Below are 19335 nucleotides of genomic sequence, written 5' to 3'. Positions count from 1 at the left end.
CAAAGATACTTAGCAAAGTTTAGTTAATTCTGAGTCTCAGATGTGGGTACTCACGAGCATTTATTTAAAATCACATTAAGCAGTCTTTCTCAAGCGATTCAAATTTTCTAAGTTTTAGCTCAAGAACTGGAATAACTGATTTTAAAAAGGCATTTTTCGGTATTTCAGAGATACATTTATAAAAGTACTTTATTGAATTAAGCCGAGTAAGTAAAACTAGCCTCACAAAAAAACTTAAGTAAGAGTAAGCGGATAAAACTACTAGAAAAGTTTGTTATCATAAACAATTTTACAGTGATTCCAATTTGAGCGCCCTCAGAACAATAATTTCTAATGGCTTTTACCTTAAAATCTTTTTTTAGGATAATATTTAGGTTTTGGGAGGAGTTGTTTATTAGTTTCATATGTGTTGCATATATTTTTGGTGTTCCTAATTTTGTGGTGTGGAGTAGCCATATATTCCAGTAAGAAATTACCCTAAATAACTAAATGGAGAACTACTTCCAAAATACAATTAATAGATTCTTAATTAGCAGCTTGTCTGGGCCACCTTATGAGTTAAGAATTTGGATAATATTTACATCAATTCTGTAATATAATTAGGCTTCCTTATTCACAAGACTTTAATTTCTTTTAATCATTTACTTAGTAATTAAATCGAGACGAAATTATAGGTGTGTGTGTGTGTATATATTCACTTTGGTTAACAGTGTTTGCTGTTAGGACTGTACGGCTGAAATGGTCGTTCATTGCTGTTTTTGAGTCCGATGCCACAATGAGCCGGGCCTGAGACGAATAAATTTTCTGATTTATTCTTTAAATAAGTTGAATTAGTTTCTTTCTGCAAACCGACTCTTCTTCCAGAAACACTTTAAAAGGAAGTGAGGTTAAGGAGACGTAAATAAAAAACTACGGGGGTAACGAGGATACGTCACAATCGCGCAGTAATCAAGCGAATTACATGGGCTCTTATGTACATCCCACAAGCGTCTCGCTGGCTTTGTCCGTAGTTAGCCCAGTTTAAAAAATTCGTTGACTTTTTACGGGAGTCGCGGGAAAATTGTGTTTTATACGTGCACTGTTCATTTCTTGTGGCGCTTTAATGTTATAAGTTTGATTGTTCGTCGTTGTTTATTACGGAAAAAGTATCGATTTTGATCACCTGTACCGGGTACTCGGGCCGCCATTTTTGTATACTACTTCTGTGTTTTGTGCTTCTAGGCGGATTAACTGACACTAGGAGGGTTATTTATATGGGGCTGGAATTTCCTTAAGGTCCTCATTTTTTGACGGAAAACATTCCGTAGGGCAACTAATTTGAACGTGAACTGAAGAGTAAGTTCTGTATTGACAATAAATCAGCCCCTGGGGCCTTGTATTGTTGTGAGTATTCTTGCGATTCTCCCTAGCTTGTTCACGCACTAAACGAGATAACTAAAAAAGTTGAACACACGTGCGCCTTTTTTTAGATATATTTTGTATTAATTTCGCCAATATTTTGATGGGTTTAACTCATATTTTATGTAAGAAGAAAAGTCCATGAACAGCACTTCATTGGCTCTTTTGCCTGTTTCACCCTGATTTCATCAAATTTACCTCGTTCAATGGTCTGGGGGAAGATTAGGGTGACTAGGTTTTCAAAACGACAACAATTTATGCTGCTTGACATGGAACACTGAGTACCCCATAAAAATGGGTGGATGAAATAGTTAAAAGACGAAACAAATTTAATAATATGCTGACCCTCCACATTGTCTTATCCACTCATGAACACCGCTATGTTGATTCAATGAGCTGTGCTTGTGGGGATGGCGTAAATTTTTTAACCTTCATAAACAGTAAAAGACATATGGGGTAAATGGTTCATATTCCAATAGGCTATCCATATTCAGAACACTACTGGTATTTATGCCAGCACTCTCAACAAAATGAACCTATTTTTTAATGTAAAAAATCTAAGGTGGAAATCTTGGGTTCTGTAGCTTTTCGACACCTCTCTGAAGTTGTCTTGTGGGACTGCTCGTCCTGGAACCATCCCAACATCAATCCATTTTTATAGGGTGGTCTCTATTCTATATCACTTATTATACTAATATTTTTTTCATGCAGCACTACGTTGAGAAAATTACCTACCCATATGGTTACTTCACTCATATTTCAGTATATAATGTAATTAAATTAAAGCTTAGCAAAGCCATGAGATTTATCTTGGCCTATGTGTTTTATGATTGTAAAACTTTAATTTCAAGTTGGTTTTAGCCTTAATTTTGAGCCTCTCAGTTTTGCTCTTCAGAAGATCCCCATATATTTCCATGAATTTATTACATCCTATATAAAATTTGTCGTTATCAACATATGTTTTTCTGCACTTCCAGAACTAAAATGAATCAAGACATTAATTGGTTTGGTGGTCGACGTCCTGATGACCGTGGAGACCAATATGGAAGACGCGCTCCAAGCCAATACAACAGAAGAGATCAACAGCAGAACCCACAACTCAAGCATAGACCTCCATATCGAGAATATCAAGGGCGATCTCAAGAAAGGGAATACAATCACAGTGGAAGGCATCAAAAAAGGGATGTTCAACTTCCTAATGTGTGGGCAAGTGGAATGCCGCCCGTTCAGCTCTCCCAACCTGATCAGCAACTTGAAGTTGCATTTGCTGGAGCACATCCACAAATAAGACGTTTGGACCATTATAGGCGCCATGGTGATCTTGATCCAGACAATCTTAGAGATCTAAGAAGTAGAAGTTTGTCCAGAAATGGTCCTGAATCTGAACAAGATAATCTCAGGGATCTAAGGAGTAGGAGTTTACCCAGATATGCTCCACCAGGCTATGGACATGTAATGTATCCAATGATACCATATGTGGGGTATGTGCCCTATGGACAAGTAGTATCTGGGTATTCATTGCCTACATATACATATTCTGGCCACACTTCTACTGGGTATGGGCCAACGCCTTATAGGCAGGATCAATCTATACAAAACGAAGTCATTGTGACAAAACAAGGTCAAATGGTTGAGGAGCTTATTATGATCAACAGTGATGATGAAGAGCCTATGCAGCCTCAACCAACCCCGTCAATGCAACAACTGCCACCTGCTCCTCTTAAGCAACCCCCACCAATGCCACCAAGGCAACGGCGCCCAATTCCTATGCAACCCCCATCCACTCAACCCACAAAACCTCCTTTAAGTCAATCCATGCAACCTCCACCAACTCAACCCATGCAGCCCCCACCAATTCAATTCCTGCAACCACCACCAACTCAGCTAATGCAATCTCCACCAATCCAACTCATGCAACCTTCACCAACTCAATCAATGCAACCTCCACCGGCCTCTCCAATAGAACCACCTCCTCCACCTAATCAATACCAGCAACATCCATGTGTACAATATCTACAGCCAAATTATGGTATGGTGGTGGCCCCTGAGCAAAAGGGAATGATGTACTCGTATCCTCCTCCTTCTGTGAATTGGATCCCCCCAGTTGGTTGTTATCAATATGATCCATACAGAGCGTCAATACCACAAAAACCCTCTATGAAGAAAATAATGTACAATGTTAAAGTGGATAACTTATTTAGTCATTCGAAGCCACTACTAGATGATGCTGAACTATTGGCATCAATTCAGGGCACAGCCCCCAAGCAAAAACAAACACACATGCCGAGTGTGTGTATGCATAATCAGACGCCCAGTACATTATTTAAGAATGTGGATGACCAGATTCCCAGCACGTCGAGCGGGTTTTTCCAGGACAGTCCATCGAAATGGATGTACTGGGACCATCAGTGGAGCGTTTGTGGACGAAAACCTGTGTGTAATTGTCCTAAGTGTCCTTTGCCACACATTTCATTTAGGCCGTTTTCCGAACAAGTTCCACCTTTACCAGCAGACCTAACTGAAGCAGATGATGCAAATGCGAAGAATTTTGATCGAAGTAAGTAATTATTATTAAGGTTTATGTGGGGTTTTTGAACATTAGGTGGTCAAATAAGAATCGTTCTATTGAATTGATTGAGGCCGCTTGCTGTATCAAAACTTTTTATTTTGGCCCCCAGTGATTGATCAATTACAGCTCATGCAAGCTAACCTTTTAACTTCCAGCTTTGAGTGCAGAGGCCAGCTTTTTAGAAGTAGTTCGACGACTCAGAATCCTGTTCATCAGAATTGTCTGCCCGACCAGAAACATAGATAATTTTATTAGGGACATTGAGGCAATGACTAGGTAAAGCAGACAGTTACTTAGTTTAAAACGTTGCTGAAGACCTTACTCTTCCCTCTGTTAGTTTGATGACCACGCACATGTACCGCGCTAATGATCCTCTCAGCTCATCAAAGTTTCCTGAGGAAGGAGGGTCGATGCACGTAATGTTCTACATATTTAAGCTGATTCAGCAAATCGCATTTGTTTTACCATACATGGGTATGGAACACCACAGCAAAGTACTTGACTTTTATGAGGCAATGAGCAAGCTATTCCTAGCTCTACTAACCTTTGCAAATCATTTGATGGTGAATGAGACTAACAGGAAGGCGAACGTAAGCATTGAATGAGAGATTCCTTCATTTTCTTTATTTTGAAGTACTTATTTGCAGTTTAATTCGAAAGTTCTAGCCGCCCTGATCTTGTTTCCCATCATAAAATGTTTTCACTTTCGATTTGACATGATGGCCCATTTATTGTATGACGCTCCGGTAGATTTTAGAGCTAAAGAGCAAAAAGGAGACGAATGGCAAGATGGAAACGAAGATAAAGATCCCCCTCCCTCGTTAATGGCTATGTTTTGGAGACACATATTTACGTGAGTGATGTTTTAATCATTAAAATATTCGGCATTAGAAAATATCTCAAGGAAATCTCTTTTTTACTGCAGTTACATGTTCGAGGAAAACTATTTACTTGATCCGCTCAACGACGAAATGCTTCTTCTCAGATTATACGTCTTAATGCAAAAATGGTTAAACTATGATGGTGATCACAGCGTGACTTGCGAGTATTTCAAAAAATTCCAAAAACGCTTCGGTACAATTAGGACGTTGGGAAGACGCTTCAGAAGCATCGGCGAAATATTGGCAAATCGCAGCGCAAGGAGAAGAAGAGGGATTGCGTGGGGTGGTGACACCCCAGCCATGGTACGAGACTACCATAGGTGAGGGACGAGACAAGTTTGGAAAATAATAATTGCCCATGATGTCATTTTGTGTGGATTTTTATCTAGGACATATTGTTGTTTGTTTTTGTATATAATAGAATAGGAAATAACCCTGACAAGAATCTATAGAATACTTGGAAATTGCTTTATAACTTATTCGATTTAACCCCTACAGGATAAGGAGAAACGAAGCGAAGAAATTTGGGTATTTCAATCGACCGGTGAGGTGTGGAGAGCAAATGACTTCAAACCAGGACAACCCCGAATCTGAACAGATAACTCGCACTGTTTCCCCGAAGCTTCAGGGTTCAACTGCTGAGTACTATTCAGAACTGGTAAGAAACGCTTTCTGAAATATATGTGGGGGGACGGATATTCACTCTCAAGTAAAGTAGGATGACAGTTATACGATCGGTAAGTTACCTCAGAAATATTTGGCCAAAATGAGCAAGTCATATTGAATTTGTCTGGATATTTTTGAATTTGACCGTCGATTTCAATAATGACAAAATAAGAGACATGTGATGTAGATGAAAGCGATAGTTGACACTTTAGACATATATATTATTAGAAATGTTTAAAATGATTGGATCTTAATAAAGCTTTTCATGCTACGAATTAACATTTTTAACAGTGGCGTGACGAGTTTCTCGGAAATCAAAATTAATGCCTGAGAATGAAAAATTAAGACCGTTATAGCTGTAGTTTTAAATTGAAAATCCTTTCTCACTCCGCCCATGTTCTGTTTTTACACAAAAAAACAGTGGGTTATGTAAGTTTGTCCGTAGTCCTCGTATTTTAATTCATTTACAGATCTCCTATGTGGAATCGCCGAAACAGAGGCGTCTGCGGAAGGGCAAGTTCATCCCGGGAAAACCTCATTTGTGCAAAGGCAAGATGCTCCCTAATCCTCCGATAACCGACTTGATGATGGAGGGACAATCGGCAGACGCTGAATTTCTGTTTTCACCGACTCGATTGAGAGGGTTATCAGAGCCTGATCCATCGACGTCGTCTTTATCGGTCTACTTTCCTAGCATAACGCATCCACTCACGTCCTCTCAACCAGTTTGTAATTTATCGGCGCCCTTTCAATTAATAAGCAGCGTTTACTCAGATGAAGAATCGCTTCTTCAAGATGAAACAGATGACATGTTCCCTCAGAGTGCAGAAGCTTTCATCGAATTTATCTGTTTAGAAATTTTAATTCCAGTACGCGATCCACAGGAGGATGCCAAGGCAAACGTCAAAAAAATGGACGTGTCCATTTTAGAAAGGATTCCTAGACCGCCGAGTGTGATAATTGAAGCAATTCCTTATCAACAAATAGAACCATTTGTCTTTCCAATAGAACCAATGGAAGTTTCTGTTGGAGTCAAGCAAGCCCCGCAATTCGAGAGAGATGGAGTGGTATTTATTGAAAAAACTGAGGCAAGGGAACCATTGAGCATGACAGTAGACACGTCCAGTGAGGCCGAAATTCAGGGGAGGCAGTCAGTAGCAACGGAGGAGGCTTTGTCGAGGCCAATGGGAGCAATAATTTCATTTGAGGGAATTTATAGATCTGAAGGAGTAATTCAATCGAACCCTGGGATTGTAGAAATGCCGGTTGGGTCGGTAGGAGAACTAGCTCCTACTGACTCAATCGGCATTTCTACAAAACTAGGAAAAACCCATTCAGCTGAACTAGTAAAATCTCGTTCAGCAGATTCAGTCTCGCTGGAACCAGTCAGAACTCGTTCGCTAGAAGATGCAATGTTAGTTAAAGTAGCACACTTTCATTCGCCGGCAGATTCAGTATCACAGCGACCTTGTTCATCAATGTGGGCACATCGATGTCATAAACTCGTTCATCGACCAAAATGTTGTGTTCCAGTAGATATTGAAACAACGCAAACTCGTTCACCAGACGACGGAATGTTAGTTGAATCGGCACAAACTTATTCGACAGCAAATCCAATATTATATCAGTCAGAAAAAGGTTACTCATTGGAAACAACTGAGTGCAAAAGAACTGATACATCAGAAGATAAAATGTTGAATAAATTGGCCTCTCCTGCAGAATGTAGAGTGTCAACTGAATCAAAACCTATTTCTACACCAGAAAAAAGGTTTTTGAATCAACCAGTTCATTCACCAAAAAGACCAGATAGAGTATCAAATAAAGTCGGTATAATGCGGCGTCGATCAATCGAAATGACATCTGCTAAATCCCCTGGATTATCTCCTGTACGGTTGGAAACTTCACAGGAAACTGAACTGCATCAAGTTCGTTTGCTGGAAGATTCATCATCTGAAACCGTAAGCAAAAACGGAGATTTAGCAAAACTTCGACGATTTGAGACTATGCGAAGACATTTAAGGGAAATGTTGCCAGGTCAACAGTTACCTCGTAGCCCATGTGGGTGGAGACATTGGGAAAGAACCCGACAAGAAAGGAGGTTTTCTAGGCCTGTACGAAAGTATTCTCGCAGGGAAATATCTCGGAGGGCTGCGCGCGCAATTACATTCAAATATAGTCGCATGCGCATCTCTCCGAGAGTTTACTTCCTTGAGGCAGACAGCTCCGAGGCTGCTGAATTGACAGAAAGCAAAGGACAGCTCGAAAAGCGACCAATACATTGGGCAAACGCAAGAGTATTAGATAGATCTGAGAGAAGTGTTTTAGGGGTATCCGGCAAGATGAGAAGAGTGCTACAACGAATTCCTGATTCTAGTTTTATGCATACGAAGTCGAAATGTGGGGAACATAAAGAATTGATGGGGGGCAGAATATCGGCGATGGAGGAAAAAATAGAGATCGGAAATATTTCTTCAGAGGAGACAAATTCTTTCAAGAAAATCGAACAAACAGACGGTGGAAAAAGCATGAGCGATTCTTCTACGAAAAATGTTGGTTCAAACGAGGAAAGGCGGATAAGCGAATCTACAGAGACTCGAGCTTCTTATAACATTAAAAAAATGCATGTCAGCCGATTTTTGGTGGACGAAATGATTTCTAGTTCTGATGATGCTTTGAGGAAAGATTCTCCTCATATTTCCACGTGCAAAACCATTGAGGCAGTGGAGGAAACAGTTACATCGGCGGAGACAGCTGTGTCTACCAGTGATTCCTTAAGAGACCCACTTTCTAGAATGCAAGAGCTTCTAGCTCAGAGGATGCATAATAGTAGATCTGTTAATGTCCATGATCGATCTAAACCGAGATTTAAAGATGGACTATTAGAACAAGATCTAGCTGTGTCTAACAGTAATTCTTTAAGAGAACCACCTTATGCGCTTCAACAAATAGCTTTATCCCGACCTGCTGAGAGTTTCAGTAGTCAAGAGCAGGATTTAATTACATGCAATTCCTCAAAACCACATTCAGCTCAAAGCCGCGCTGCTTTAGGACTTTCTGAGACTAAAAGATCTCCTTCGCCATTAGATCAAGATTTGGCTTTATCGAGTACAAGTAATTTCTCAAATTTACATTTGGATACTTCTGCGCGACCTCGTAAATTGTGGAACGTTTGTGAAGTTACGCAGGAACTCTCACAGATGACTGAACGTGAAGCAAAGCGTGCGCCTGAAGAAAGAGTTTCATTGACATATAATAATGAGGTGCTTGAATCGGCATGTTCTGGAAAATCAAGTAGTATTGTATCAAAGATGAAAAAAGGAAGAAAAAGGTCTAAGAAAGCATCTTCCCGATCGAAACCCGTTATTTTAACTGAATCTTCTACATCTGAGATTCCTGCCGAGAAATATCCACTGAATAGAGGAAAAGGAAAGCCGCGCAAAGGATCCGAAAGTTCTGACGTGGTATCTACTTCTAGATATTCTATTAGAGACTATTCGAAACCACCTATTGAACTTATCGATACTAGAAGCGGGAATAGAGAAAAGTCTAGAAGTGAGGAAGTTGCTTGTGAGGGGCAGATTCCTGAAGAAGATTTTATTGCTGCAGAAGCAGGTGCAGTATCAAGTAGCCAGGTAAATCAAGGGAGGGGGTTGATTGTAAGCCTACCCCGGAAAGATTTGGTCATTCCTGGAATTTCACAACCATCCCGAAAAGATCGTTTCAAGCTAGGAAAGGAGAATGATTTTGATACAAGGCATATATCAGACCAAGATAGTATTCTTTCTCATGCAGATTCAAAGAACGAAAGTGTTAATTGTGTAGAAAAGGACCTTCAGACCTCTGAAGAGTCCTTGCCAGGCAAGGAAATATTGACACAAAAGGGTTTGAGATCTAGAGGTATAGTCAAGGTGGAACAAAATGCTACAGAACTCCTTGCAGATGATGGTAGAAGGAACAGTGAGCCATCTCATAGCACTATTCCTTTACCATACGAAACCTTAGATAGAAAAGAGGTGCAACGCTACTTCAGTAAATGCAAGCAATTTATAAGAAACGGTTCATGTGACTTTGACTCCATGTCTTTCACTACCAACACCTCTTCACTAGTAACCTCTTCAATACCTCCTTTATCATCCATGGAAATCAATTGTGAAAACCCCGTAAGCTTGCGCGATCCAAGATTATCTGGAAATTCTGCGCGTGCAAAACTCTATCGGCACTCTTGTGACCGGAAAAATGTTGCAGTCCAGCAGGAAAGTACCAGAAGAGTCAAATCAAAGGAGCCTCTTTCCTGCCAAGATTTCTACAATAGTTTCGGTCGGCAAATGTCTGTGGACATTGTCGAAGAGCAAGATCAAGACGCAATCGGTCCCGGCCTTACAGAATCGGCCAGCCCTGGGGAAATCGAGAATTCGATTATAGTACAATGTCGCTTCATGCATTTTGTCAAGGAAGAGCCTCCGGAGGAGGCAAAGGAAGTAAATAGTGAAGATACTCTGTTAACCCCTCAATGGAATTCGGAGCAGCAGAATTGTGTTTCTGCAGGTATTTACATTCATGACCAATTGCTAATTAAGTAGAAATTCACGGAGCTGTGTTTTAGTGAGTCATAAGCTGCAAGCGATGAGTTTGTCTGGATCTAAGCTTTGTAACTCTCAGAAGCTTAAAGTAAATGTGGATCCAGGGAAAGTGGCAGCTTTAATAGATTTTAATCGCCATGAGGTGGTTCCAGAAGCCGGTAAGTCATGTTTTATGTTTTCAGATATGCAGCTTGCACACAGTTCAACACGCCGCATTTTGCTGACTTCCTTCTAGCAATGACAGTTCAAAGATCCTCCCCAGAAGCCTCTCCTAGCGTACTGAGATTGAACGGCCCTCAAAACATAAGATCGGCATCCGCGAAGAAAACCTACTCAATGACATTTTGCGAGCAAAAAATGGATGAAATTTATGCTCGAGAATTCGGAGAGCGGAACGCCGAGCTCCCGAAGAGAAGAGCTTTTCCTGATCAAAGTTCGTCCACAGTCTAATAAAGCAAACTCCAACTTATTTTTAAATGTTAAAGGCGTGTATCCAAGGCCCAAAGCCCCAGCCTTTGAGCCGAAACTCGCACACGCGATTGCAGATATGGGCGACCATTTTCAAGAGCCGAGGAATCTTTGGGCTAAGTCCAAATGCGGTACCATTAATGTGAAATCCGACACTCAGCTGCAGCAAGACGCCCATTTGGCGACCGGTTTGAAGAGACCCAAAAGTACGTTGGAAATTTCGAATTTTCACTCTTTAAAGAGAAAATATGCAGGTGATAATAGTAATGAAGTCAGCAATGGTCGAATTGAGAGCTTCAGGCAGCCAGAGCCGGCGTCACGGAATTCGAACTTGGGGAAACTTGTGGTACGTCTCTAACTCGTTAGTTAGGATAACTTTAAGTGGGTTAATATTAAGGTGTCAGTAATTTTGTTTTTCCAAAGTTTCGTTACTTTCTAAAGACTTTGATGTCTGTAGAAGTTGTACATCCGCCAGCCATCCATAACAGAAAGTTACTTCAGCAAGTTTCACGTAGTGGTGGAAATTATTGTGTCAGTATCATACCAAAAATTAGGCTTAAATGGGATGCTTTATAGGTAAAAGTAGGGAATTTTTTAGGCCGTCCCTTTTAGGGTCACCAAACTACAGCCCCAGGGCCAAGGCCAACACTTGTCCTTGGGCCACGATCGAAGTTATCAGTGTCGATCCATTGAAATAGTTAAATCTCTCATTTAATGATGGGCACACGTATGTGTTTGTGCTAGCGTATTTTATACAAGGGTGTGACTTTGAAAACTTCTATTATCTCGGAACGAGACAGATTTTGCTATCGGGGGGATTAAGAATTCTTATGTAGAAGTCACTGCACGTCTCCCAACTCTCAACCCTGCAAAGCCACCCTCTCGAATATCGTATGTGGGAAAGGGTTTTTCATTTTTTACCTTTTGGTATCTCATTTTTTACATTTGATTGCCGCATTATCAAGTTGGACGTCTTTGATAATTATGAAATCATTTTTGCCATTGATGTTTTGATAACGTTAAAAGTGAATATTTTTTGTTCAGACATGTCCCACGATTAGAAAATTGTTAAGCTAATTCAATTTACCATCAAATGAAAAGTTACATTAATTACAGAAACGAATCTCTATCAATCTAATGAATTGCCACAATCTTCGATAAAACACGTTTATGTAGAATATGAGTTTTTTGTTTATTTTTGTCTGCAATGGACCGCTGTTTGCATGGAAAATATTATTTACTTACTTGTGGCATTAGTTGACGTAAATGGGTATTTAAATGGGTTAAAATTTATTAACAATTCGTTATTGTATGTGAGTAAAAAATGGTGCACGTAATTCGGGAAAGAACTGAAACTATTTTCACTTATCAAGGGAAAAGAAGAGAACAGCGGAAGTTTTTAATGTTGCAAATCCCGAATTCAACGTGAGTCGCAGATGCGGCTTGGATATACATATAGTCGAAACATAAAGCACAAAAGAAATTAATATCAACTCTTGTAAAAATTCTTCAAAAACAGTTTCGAATTACTTTCCACACGAAGCAGAGATGTGCACAATTAAGATCTGAAACATAAAAAAAAATCATCTTCGAAACGGCAGAAGTTGCGATATGATTCTTCAGCGATATCCTAGGAGTGTCCTAAATACCTTCTGGAAGAACCAAAATTGTGGATATGTTCAACTTCAATTCTGTTATGCGCATGGCAAGGCTTAAACGTAAACCACAAGAAGCAACAATCGGAACTCACCCTCGGGCATCAACAACGCGAGCCAGAATCGGCCACACCCCCTTTCATTCGCTAAGGCATGGATGCGCCAACGGCGTACTCCCCGGGTCTTTGGAACGACGGACAACGCGATTATCCCGATTATTGGTGCAGCGCGTGTTACAAGCGTCTTCTCCGTCGCGCTACCATTCGAGTGAATCATCTACGAAGTGATATCGGTACTACCTGCTTCTTTTAAAGGTACGGTTGGTGGGTCTTGGAAACGACTCGTGATGAGAAATAATGTGCGACGTTTCCAAATTTAACAAAATACGGGGAAAAGTGGAGAATTTAAGGCGGCAGTTCCACTACGCAAATATACTCCCAAGAACTAAAAAATACATTTCCTATTGCGAACGGAAGTGAATCGAAAAATACGTTAAGGCTTTTCCGGAAGTGCAGTAATTTAGAGTTATACAATGATAAAGCTGCAGCGAAGCTGAACATTTCGTCTCAGTACGTTAAAACTTAACAACTTGGAGAGCCGAACGATATGCGTGTGTATGTGATTTTATAAATCAATTTAATTTTCTTATGGACAGTAGCCAAACGCATAGCGCTGCGATCTTGTAGAGACAACATCTCCCAAAAAATTATCATGAATTCATCATTTTTGTTAACAACACGCTTGCGCGTAATGTGCTCGACGCTCCTAAGGAAATCTTGGAAACCGCTGGAGTTGCCTCCGAAAGATCAAAATTGGATAGTTTCGGCTTAAACCCGAGACGCACGCAACTGACACTTAAGCGCAAGAACATTAAATATATTTTCCTAAATTACAATTTAAAATCTTGCATCTACGCACGTTAGCCGTGGATATAACCATTGAGGTGGTGAAAGACACTTCGTATCTTCATTTTCGACAATAAAAACATCGCAAAAACTAGGGACGAAGTTGACGTTGCATCTCGGAAACCAAAAAAGATATCGCCGAACAATTTTCGTTTCGAGTTAACTTGAGAATTAGCTTATTCCACATTTCGAATGTTTCCTTTATTGCGCTACTACTCGGCCGGATAGTCTAAAAATCGATGGCGGTACGAAAGCGCCCCAAAAACTTTACAATCTGCCTCTTGCTAAGGTACTGATCACAGGACACGCAACGACCACGCTGCAAAAGTCTCGAAACCTTCTAATAACCTTACACCATTTTTTGTGAGCGTACAGCTCATCGGACAAAAACCGCTTGGAGTGGTCACCCATACAGATAATAAAGTTAAGCGATGTTAAATCAGGCGCAATCATCAAACATCGATCGCTTATCGCAAGTAAACCTTCTGAAATACGGTTGGAATCCCGTCGAGGCAAACTGTCATTCCTCTGTCATCGAGGAGAAAGATTTCAGGTATTATTTATGTTTGACGGAGCACGCACTGCAATACCTGGACTCGCGTCCGCCTATGGCTCCTTTTGAGGTGCTCGACTCGGCGATTGTGCGTCTTCGGAGACCCGAACGCAGCCGAGGCGATTTTCCCGATAATGTCAGATGAAATCGAATTTTAAACGTGGAATTTTTGCCCGTTTCCCACCGGGCCCAGTCCAAGTGAGATAATATCGAAATTTCTCGAAGCGACGTTCCATTGCGAGCTAAAATAATTAAAAAATTATATTCTGCATGTACGTTTGTTCCCGAGGAGGGAAGAAAATAATGAAGTCGATAATCATCCGCTTCAGTGGCTTACGCACCTTTTTTTGCGATTTATTGCAATAATTTCGACGTTATCGAAACGTTAACGGGAAAAATCATTTTAGAACGATCGAAAACGTCTTTGTAACACTCGATGGCGCGTCAGTTGAATGGAAAAAATGAGAGAACGGGAATATCTGCGTCAGAGTCATACGGAAATTGATTAACTGGCCAAATTTGACGAGTTCGTGCGTTATTTTTGAAACTAGTGACGCACCAGGAAAAAAAACGTGCAAGTCCGTACGTGTGTAAAGTTTAGCTGTCGTCACAGTAGATAGCCTGTAGTAACGAAGTCAGGCATTAATTGGGTAGTTGAAATATGTAGGTTCCCTGGTTGGGTAAGTTCTTGGGAAAGTCCTTAAAACGGATGGCGGTAGGTGTAAAAATTCACCAAACCCCAAACTGGAGAATTACCGCGGTCAAATCACCACTCCCAAATAGCGCGATAACGCAGTTTTTCCCACAGATAAAGCTTAAACGTAACGACATTCCGGAGTCCCTGATCCGGGACCACCAGGAGGAGATGAGGCGTCGGCGCGACTTGCGCTCATTTAAATTGAAAAGGTGGAAGCGGGAGCAGGAAATGGCGGCCGCGCATGAGCGGGCCATTGCTCGCGCCCGCGAGATGGAGGCGAAGGAACGACAGCTCAACCAGAAAACCGGCTCCATTTGCTGCATTTTCGACAATCGAACGGAGAGTTTTCACAAACCCTCGAACGCCCTCCGTAAAACTCGATTCGAAGGTACGTGACACTTCTATGGGGGGTTAACCGAGTGTTTTGCGTTGCAGGGCGAGGCGCTACACCAGCCGCAATCGTTAGATTATAGTTTCAATAATTTATCTGGCCAGTTGCCTGTTAGTAGTAAAATTCATTTGAGTAATGTTGAAATTGCGCGCGAAGAAGACACAGATAAAGAAGAAAAAGTTTCGCGCAGCGAAGAGGCTCGTCCCTTGGAAGAAGACTACCAGGGCTATTTAAGGGTGTCGCGTAGTTACGTACAAGAATGCCAGCAGCATGTGCCTACGGGAACTACTGTTGCGAACAAAGATAATCCATTCGTCTCTGCTTATCCCGACGAGTCGCGATCCCCTTTCACAAAGAACTGCGGAACCACCTCTTATTTAAACCAAGAGGTGAGCTTGTTCGAACTATCCGTTACCGCCCCTGCTCAAAGAGAGGAGAGAAGCGTTGCGAATGGGGAGTTGCAACGCAGGCTTTTGGGCCCCGCAATGACGCAATTGCCCCCCAAAAAGAGAAAACTGTTAGATAGCCCAATTAATCGCGTATCTGAGAACACTATGAAGAAATTCGACGACTCGAAGGTTGCACAGGAGCACTTAAGGGACCACGAAATCGCAGTATTAGACAAAAAGGAGCTGTTAGACGAGATAGAGATGGAGCGCATACGCGAAGCTTACGAGCGCGAGAAGAAGAAATTGGAGGAGGCGGAGAAGTCCATGAATTATCCCTCGAAGAAGCAAATGTCCATTGCTGATTTGAGTCCCCCGCCTTTACCACCGTTCCGGACTTTAGCGGAAAGGAAGGTTTATCCTGAGACTTCAAACACTCCACCAATGTGGGCAGCTTTAGAGGAGAGGAGCGTCTATCACAAAAACGACTCTTCTGAAATGTGGGCAGCTACAGCTTTAGGCGATAGAAAGGGAGTTGTTTATCAATGGTTAGGCACCCCTGAAGTTTCCGATAAGAGGGTATATCCCGACCAAAAAACCCAAGCATGGAAAATGCCTGAGGAGAGGATTTTCCCTGAAATCGCAGACTTGCATCATCCTCCCGAGATATGGACTGAAACGTTAAATGAAAGGAAAGTTTACCCGGAAGCTCTCGTTAACAGTAATCCTGGAGACACAGCTTTAACCGAGAGGAAGGTTTTTACTGCGGAGTGGCCCCAAGGAACGGAGAAAAAGATTTACCCGGAAAACGACCCTCCTGAAATGTGGGGGCAGGAAGGCACAAAGCCATTCTCTCACCAAGAGCCTAGGGGCATTCTCACGGACACCAACCCCCAAATGTACAATCATGAGCCCTTAATATACACGGATGATCGAGGCGGTGTCGTGACAGTTATAAATAGCAACGTTCTCAATTTATATTTCCGGGAGGGGCCTGGTAATTACGCCCGCTGTGGAGGTGCGCAGCCCTACGTCTTACAACCCCAGTACAGGGATCTGAGCCCCAATCACGAGCAACCCAGGGTTAGTGTGACTGTCAAGACTACTTTGCCCTCCCAGCAAAGTGGCCAGTCTTGGGGGGGTCCTCGGAAGACTGAGGTGTTGTGCAGTCGTGGAGTGAAAAGGTCGGTAAAGGACGAGTCAGGGGATGATTCGTCGGTGAAAAGGATGCGCGAGCGGCATCGGAAGCATGTTTAAATAACCGAAGGCCATACTGCGGCAATTTTAGTTTAATTCAATCAGTATTGTTATTAAAATAACAACCTAAAGGCTGTGTTTACATCAGGTTACATATTATTTTTATTAATTTACATTAAGCCCTGGCTGAAGAGCGAAGAAAGAAGACGCGCAGAGAACCAAGATTTTCCTGCTTCCGGCTGAATTTCAGTAAAATGTTATTTCTCAATTCAAGTCTGTTTGTAAAATTGTTATCGATTGAATTGGTGCACGAAGAAAGACTATTTTGTTCGGCAGCCGCCTTAGTACCACTCTCTAAACAGCGCAGTAATGTTTCTCGGTAAGGAAAAAAATAAACGTGGCAACATCACATCTCCTGTGCTTCAAACACGATCCCACGTTTTAGCCAATAAGATACCAGATTGAGTCATGTGACGCAAACAAAAGCGCAACGCGATATTGCCATTTTCATTTTCTGAACAAAATCCGACTTTATAATTCTCTTGGCATTACTCATAGTAGAAGTTCGTTCCCAGTACACAAACGCGATAATCCCAAAGGTTTTGGGATATTACGAAAGGCTGGGCGTTCCTGGTTATCCTTTTTGCTGCTTTGTACGATTCCAAATTTAGGTTTCGTTTATCTTGCTACGTAAACGGGGGTCTTCTTCGTGACCCCATTTTAGCTCTTAGTATAAAAGGATAATCAGGGTGGTTAACATGTTTCTCAGGCGCAAGGTAAGTCATCCCGAAACCTTTGTTAATTGCCCAGTGATTGAAACAAAGATAAAATTTTAAACACAAAAGGGAATTGATGTTCGTTTTCTTTTGAAGGAGAAACCGATGATCAAATTCATAGGAATCACAGAAGCAAAGAGAAAGTATCGCAAAAACGCAAGTTAGGTAAGGAATTGGGGAGATTTTATGAAGTATTTTACCCAAGTTATTTCGCAGATGATCGCCATTCAGAAGTTCAATCGAAAAGAGCGAAAACAAGTGAGCAATTAATTACATTTCTCAATGTTCTCGCTTCAATTGCTTTTTTTAGTCTCAAAAGAACAGGACGAGCTTCTGATTCCCGTCAGCCCAGTTTCTTTGAAGTCCAACATGCCGCCTTTTGATGATGGTAAGTCTCACATCCACTCTGATATCTTTTGACTGAACTGAATTGCACAGATAGAGACATATTTTCGGAAAATTGCCGGCATATGGGACGACCCAAGACCTTGGACTTCTTGGACATTGTCAAGAGGAGAGAAAAATCGGTTCTGAATGTTTAAATGTCTATTTGCCTCTGAACGTGCAATTTTCATCCACCAAACTGTGATTCCTGTAGGTTTAAGTTGAATATTCCAAAAGTAACGTCCGAATCTCATGTTAGATGTGTTTACTTAGGGCGAATATATCAGTCTTAGTAGCTTTACCTGGAAGATAACTTTCGTAGAAACAAAGGAGTAAGCCAACAATGCGCCTATGGTTTCTCTGGAAATTGACCTCTTGGCAAGGTTATGGTGACAGTGATCATTCGGCCCTTAGGGTATTTAGACGTAAATATGTGTTGATTGTTTTAATTTTCTGAGTGTTGTATGTTTCACATGTTCATGCACATTTCCCACTAAAGCGCCTAAATTGGATCTTAAATTAATATCATAAAATCAAGGCCACGTTCGCCATTTCGTGTCCATAGATGTGAATGTAACAATGGCATCACACAAAGCTGAAATTACGTATTTTCTTCATGTTCGCGTGTAAACCATCATGAATATAATTTAAGTTCAAGCTATACAGTTCTTTAAGTATATTTTGGGGTATTTTAAGTTCGAGAATTTTTTGCATAAGTAAGTGTGCAGTCCATGTATATATTACTGTTCGTTAAGTGCATTTTATACGTATTTTATTTATTACCGAATTTACTAGGTAACTGTATACTTATAAGTTTTGTGTGTTTTGTTGCCCACAACAACGATAAAACCCTGTTCAAGTTGGTTTGGTTGTTTTATTATAGAAGAGGGCTCCTTTGCATCATCTCGCAAATATAAATGAAGGGGCCACGGCAGATACCATCTTGCGGGTCGGGAAGCAAAATTTTAGCCGAAACGTCGGCTGTTGCCTTGTGGTGTGAACTAGAGGAACAAAGTTAATTACAGGGCTCCGCCTTTAAAGGAAACTCTCCGGACTTTCCAGGAAAAGCCTTAAAACTCGGCTTTTTTGGGTTCTGGGGTACAAGGTGTTTGCCAACAGGCAGATCGGCTGGTTCAGCTAGACTCTGAACCGACTGGCCCGGACGAAGCGTGGCGAATCTATTAATAAACTGGATAATTGATCGAACGTTCCTGCACTGAACGGAAAAAGAATGAGATGACGAGACATCTTGATATGAAGTGACTGAATGTCCAATTGTCTCATAAACGCGTTGTAGCAACGTCAGGTATCTTAAAAAATTGTGCAGTGGTACTAAACTATGAATTAGTTCAAGGAGTAAAACTTTCTAGCAGCAATACAACGGTATCTTTGGGTGATATTGGCATCGATTTTATGCCAATTTTAAATATCTACCTGACTCCCTGAGAATGTTCAACAATTCTAATGGCAATTACATTCAACGAACTAATTCATAAATCGTGTTTAGATAAGATAATTGGCTACGCTGCCGATACATGTGAAAAAGGCTTATGAATAAAGGAACCAAGATCTCGTTACTGTTATTATTCTGAAATAAACGTTCAATAAAAAAATAAATAAATAAAACATTAAATGAAAATTTGAGCTCAACACAAACTGGTACCAGTCTAGACCGACGCTGCATCAGATCTCCTGCGTAACGATTAATAATAGTTATAACATCACAGGTGTATGCATGGTTGCCTCTAAATTGCTTAATCCGTTTTAAGTATGAATTCTGGTGGGGTGTTCACAGTGATACTTCACTAACTCACAAATAGAACAATTTT

General features: G+C 41.1%; 1 protein-coding gene across 6 annotated transcripts; it reads left to right on the top strand.

Annotated features, from left to right (window-relative positions):
- Positions 1–927: 927 nt before the first annotated feature.
- Positions 928–18370, top strand: LOC136349334 (uncharacterized). Of its 6 annotated transcripts, XM_066300810.1 has the most exons (18): positions 928–1335; positions 2376–3955; positions 4123–4243; positions 4305–4557; positions 4615–4820; positions 4893–5168; positions 5347–5506; positions 5985–10059; positions 10118–10252; positions 10330–10527; positions 10580–10768; positions 10817–10908; positions 14484–14760; positions 17219–17287; positions 17339–17380; positions 17433–17514; positions 17565–17716; positions 17780–18370. In XM_066300810.1, exons 2-17 carry the CDS (start codon positions 2383–2385, stop codon positions 17662–17664), a joined length of 7848 nt encoding a protein of 2615 aa, XP_066156907.1. In that variant the 5' UTR covers positions 928–1335; positions 2376–2382; the 3' UTR covers positions 17665–17716; positions 17780–18370. The 6 variants fall into 6 exon arrangements, with proteins under 6 accessions (XP_066156907.1, XP_066156909.1, XP_066156906.1 ...); XM_066300812.1 differs by having other exon boundaries at positions 17433–17510; positions 17561–18370; XM_066300809.1 differs by having other exon boundaries at positions 17565–18370.
- Positions 18371–19335: the final 965 nt, after the last annotated feature.

The sequence above is a fragment of the Euwallacea fornicatus genome, chromosome 37 (assembly GCF_040115645.1).
Source record: "Euwallacea fornicatus isolate EFF26 chromosome 37, ASM4011564v1, whole genome shotgun sequence".
NCBI lineage: Eukaryota > Metazoa > Arthropoda > Insecta > Coleoptera > Curculionidae > Euwallacea > Euwallacea fornicatus.
This window is presented reverse-complemented; position numbering and strand designations above follow the sequence as displayed.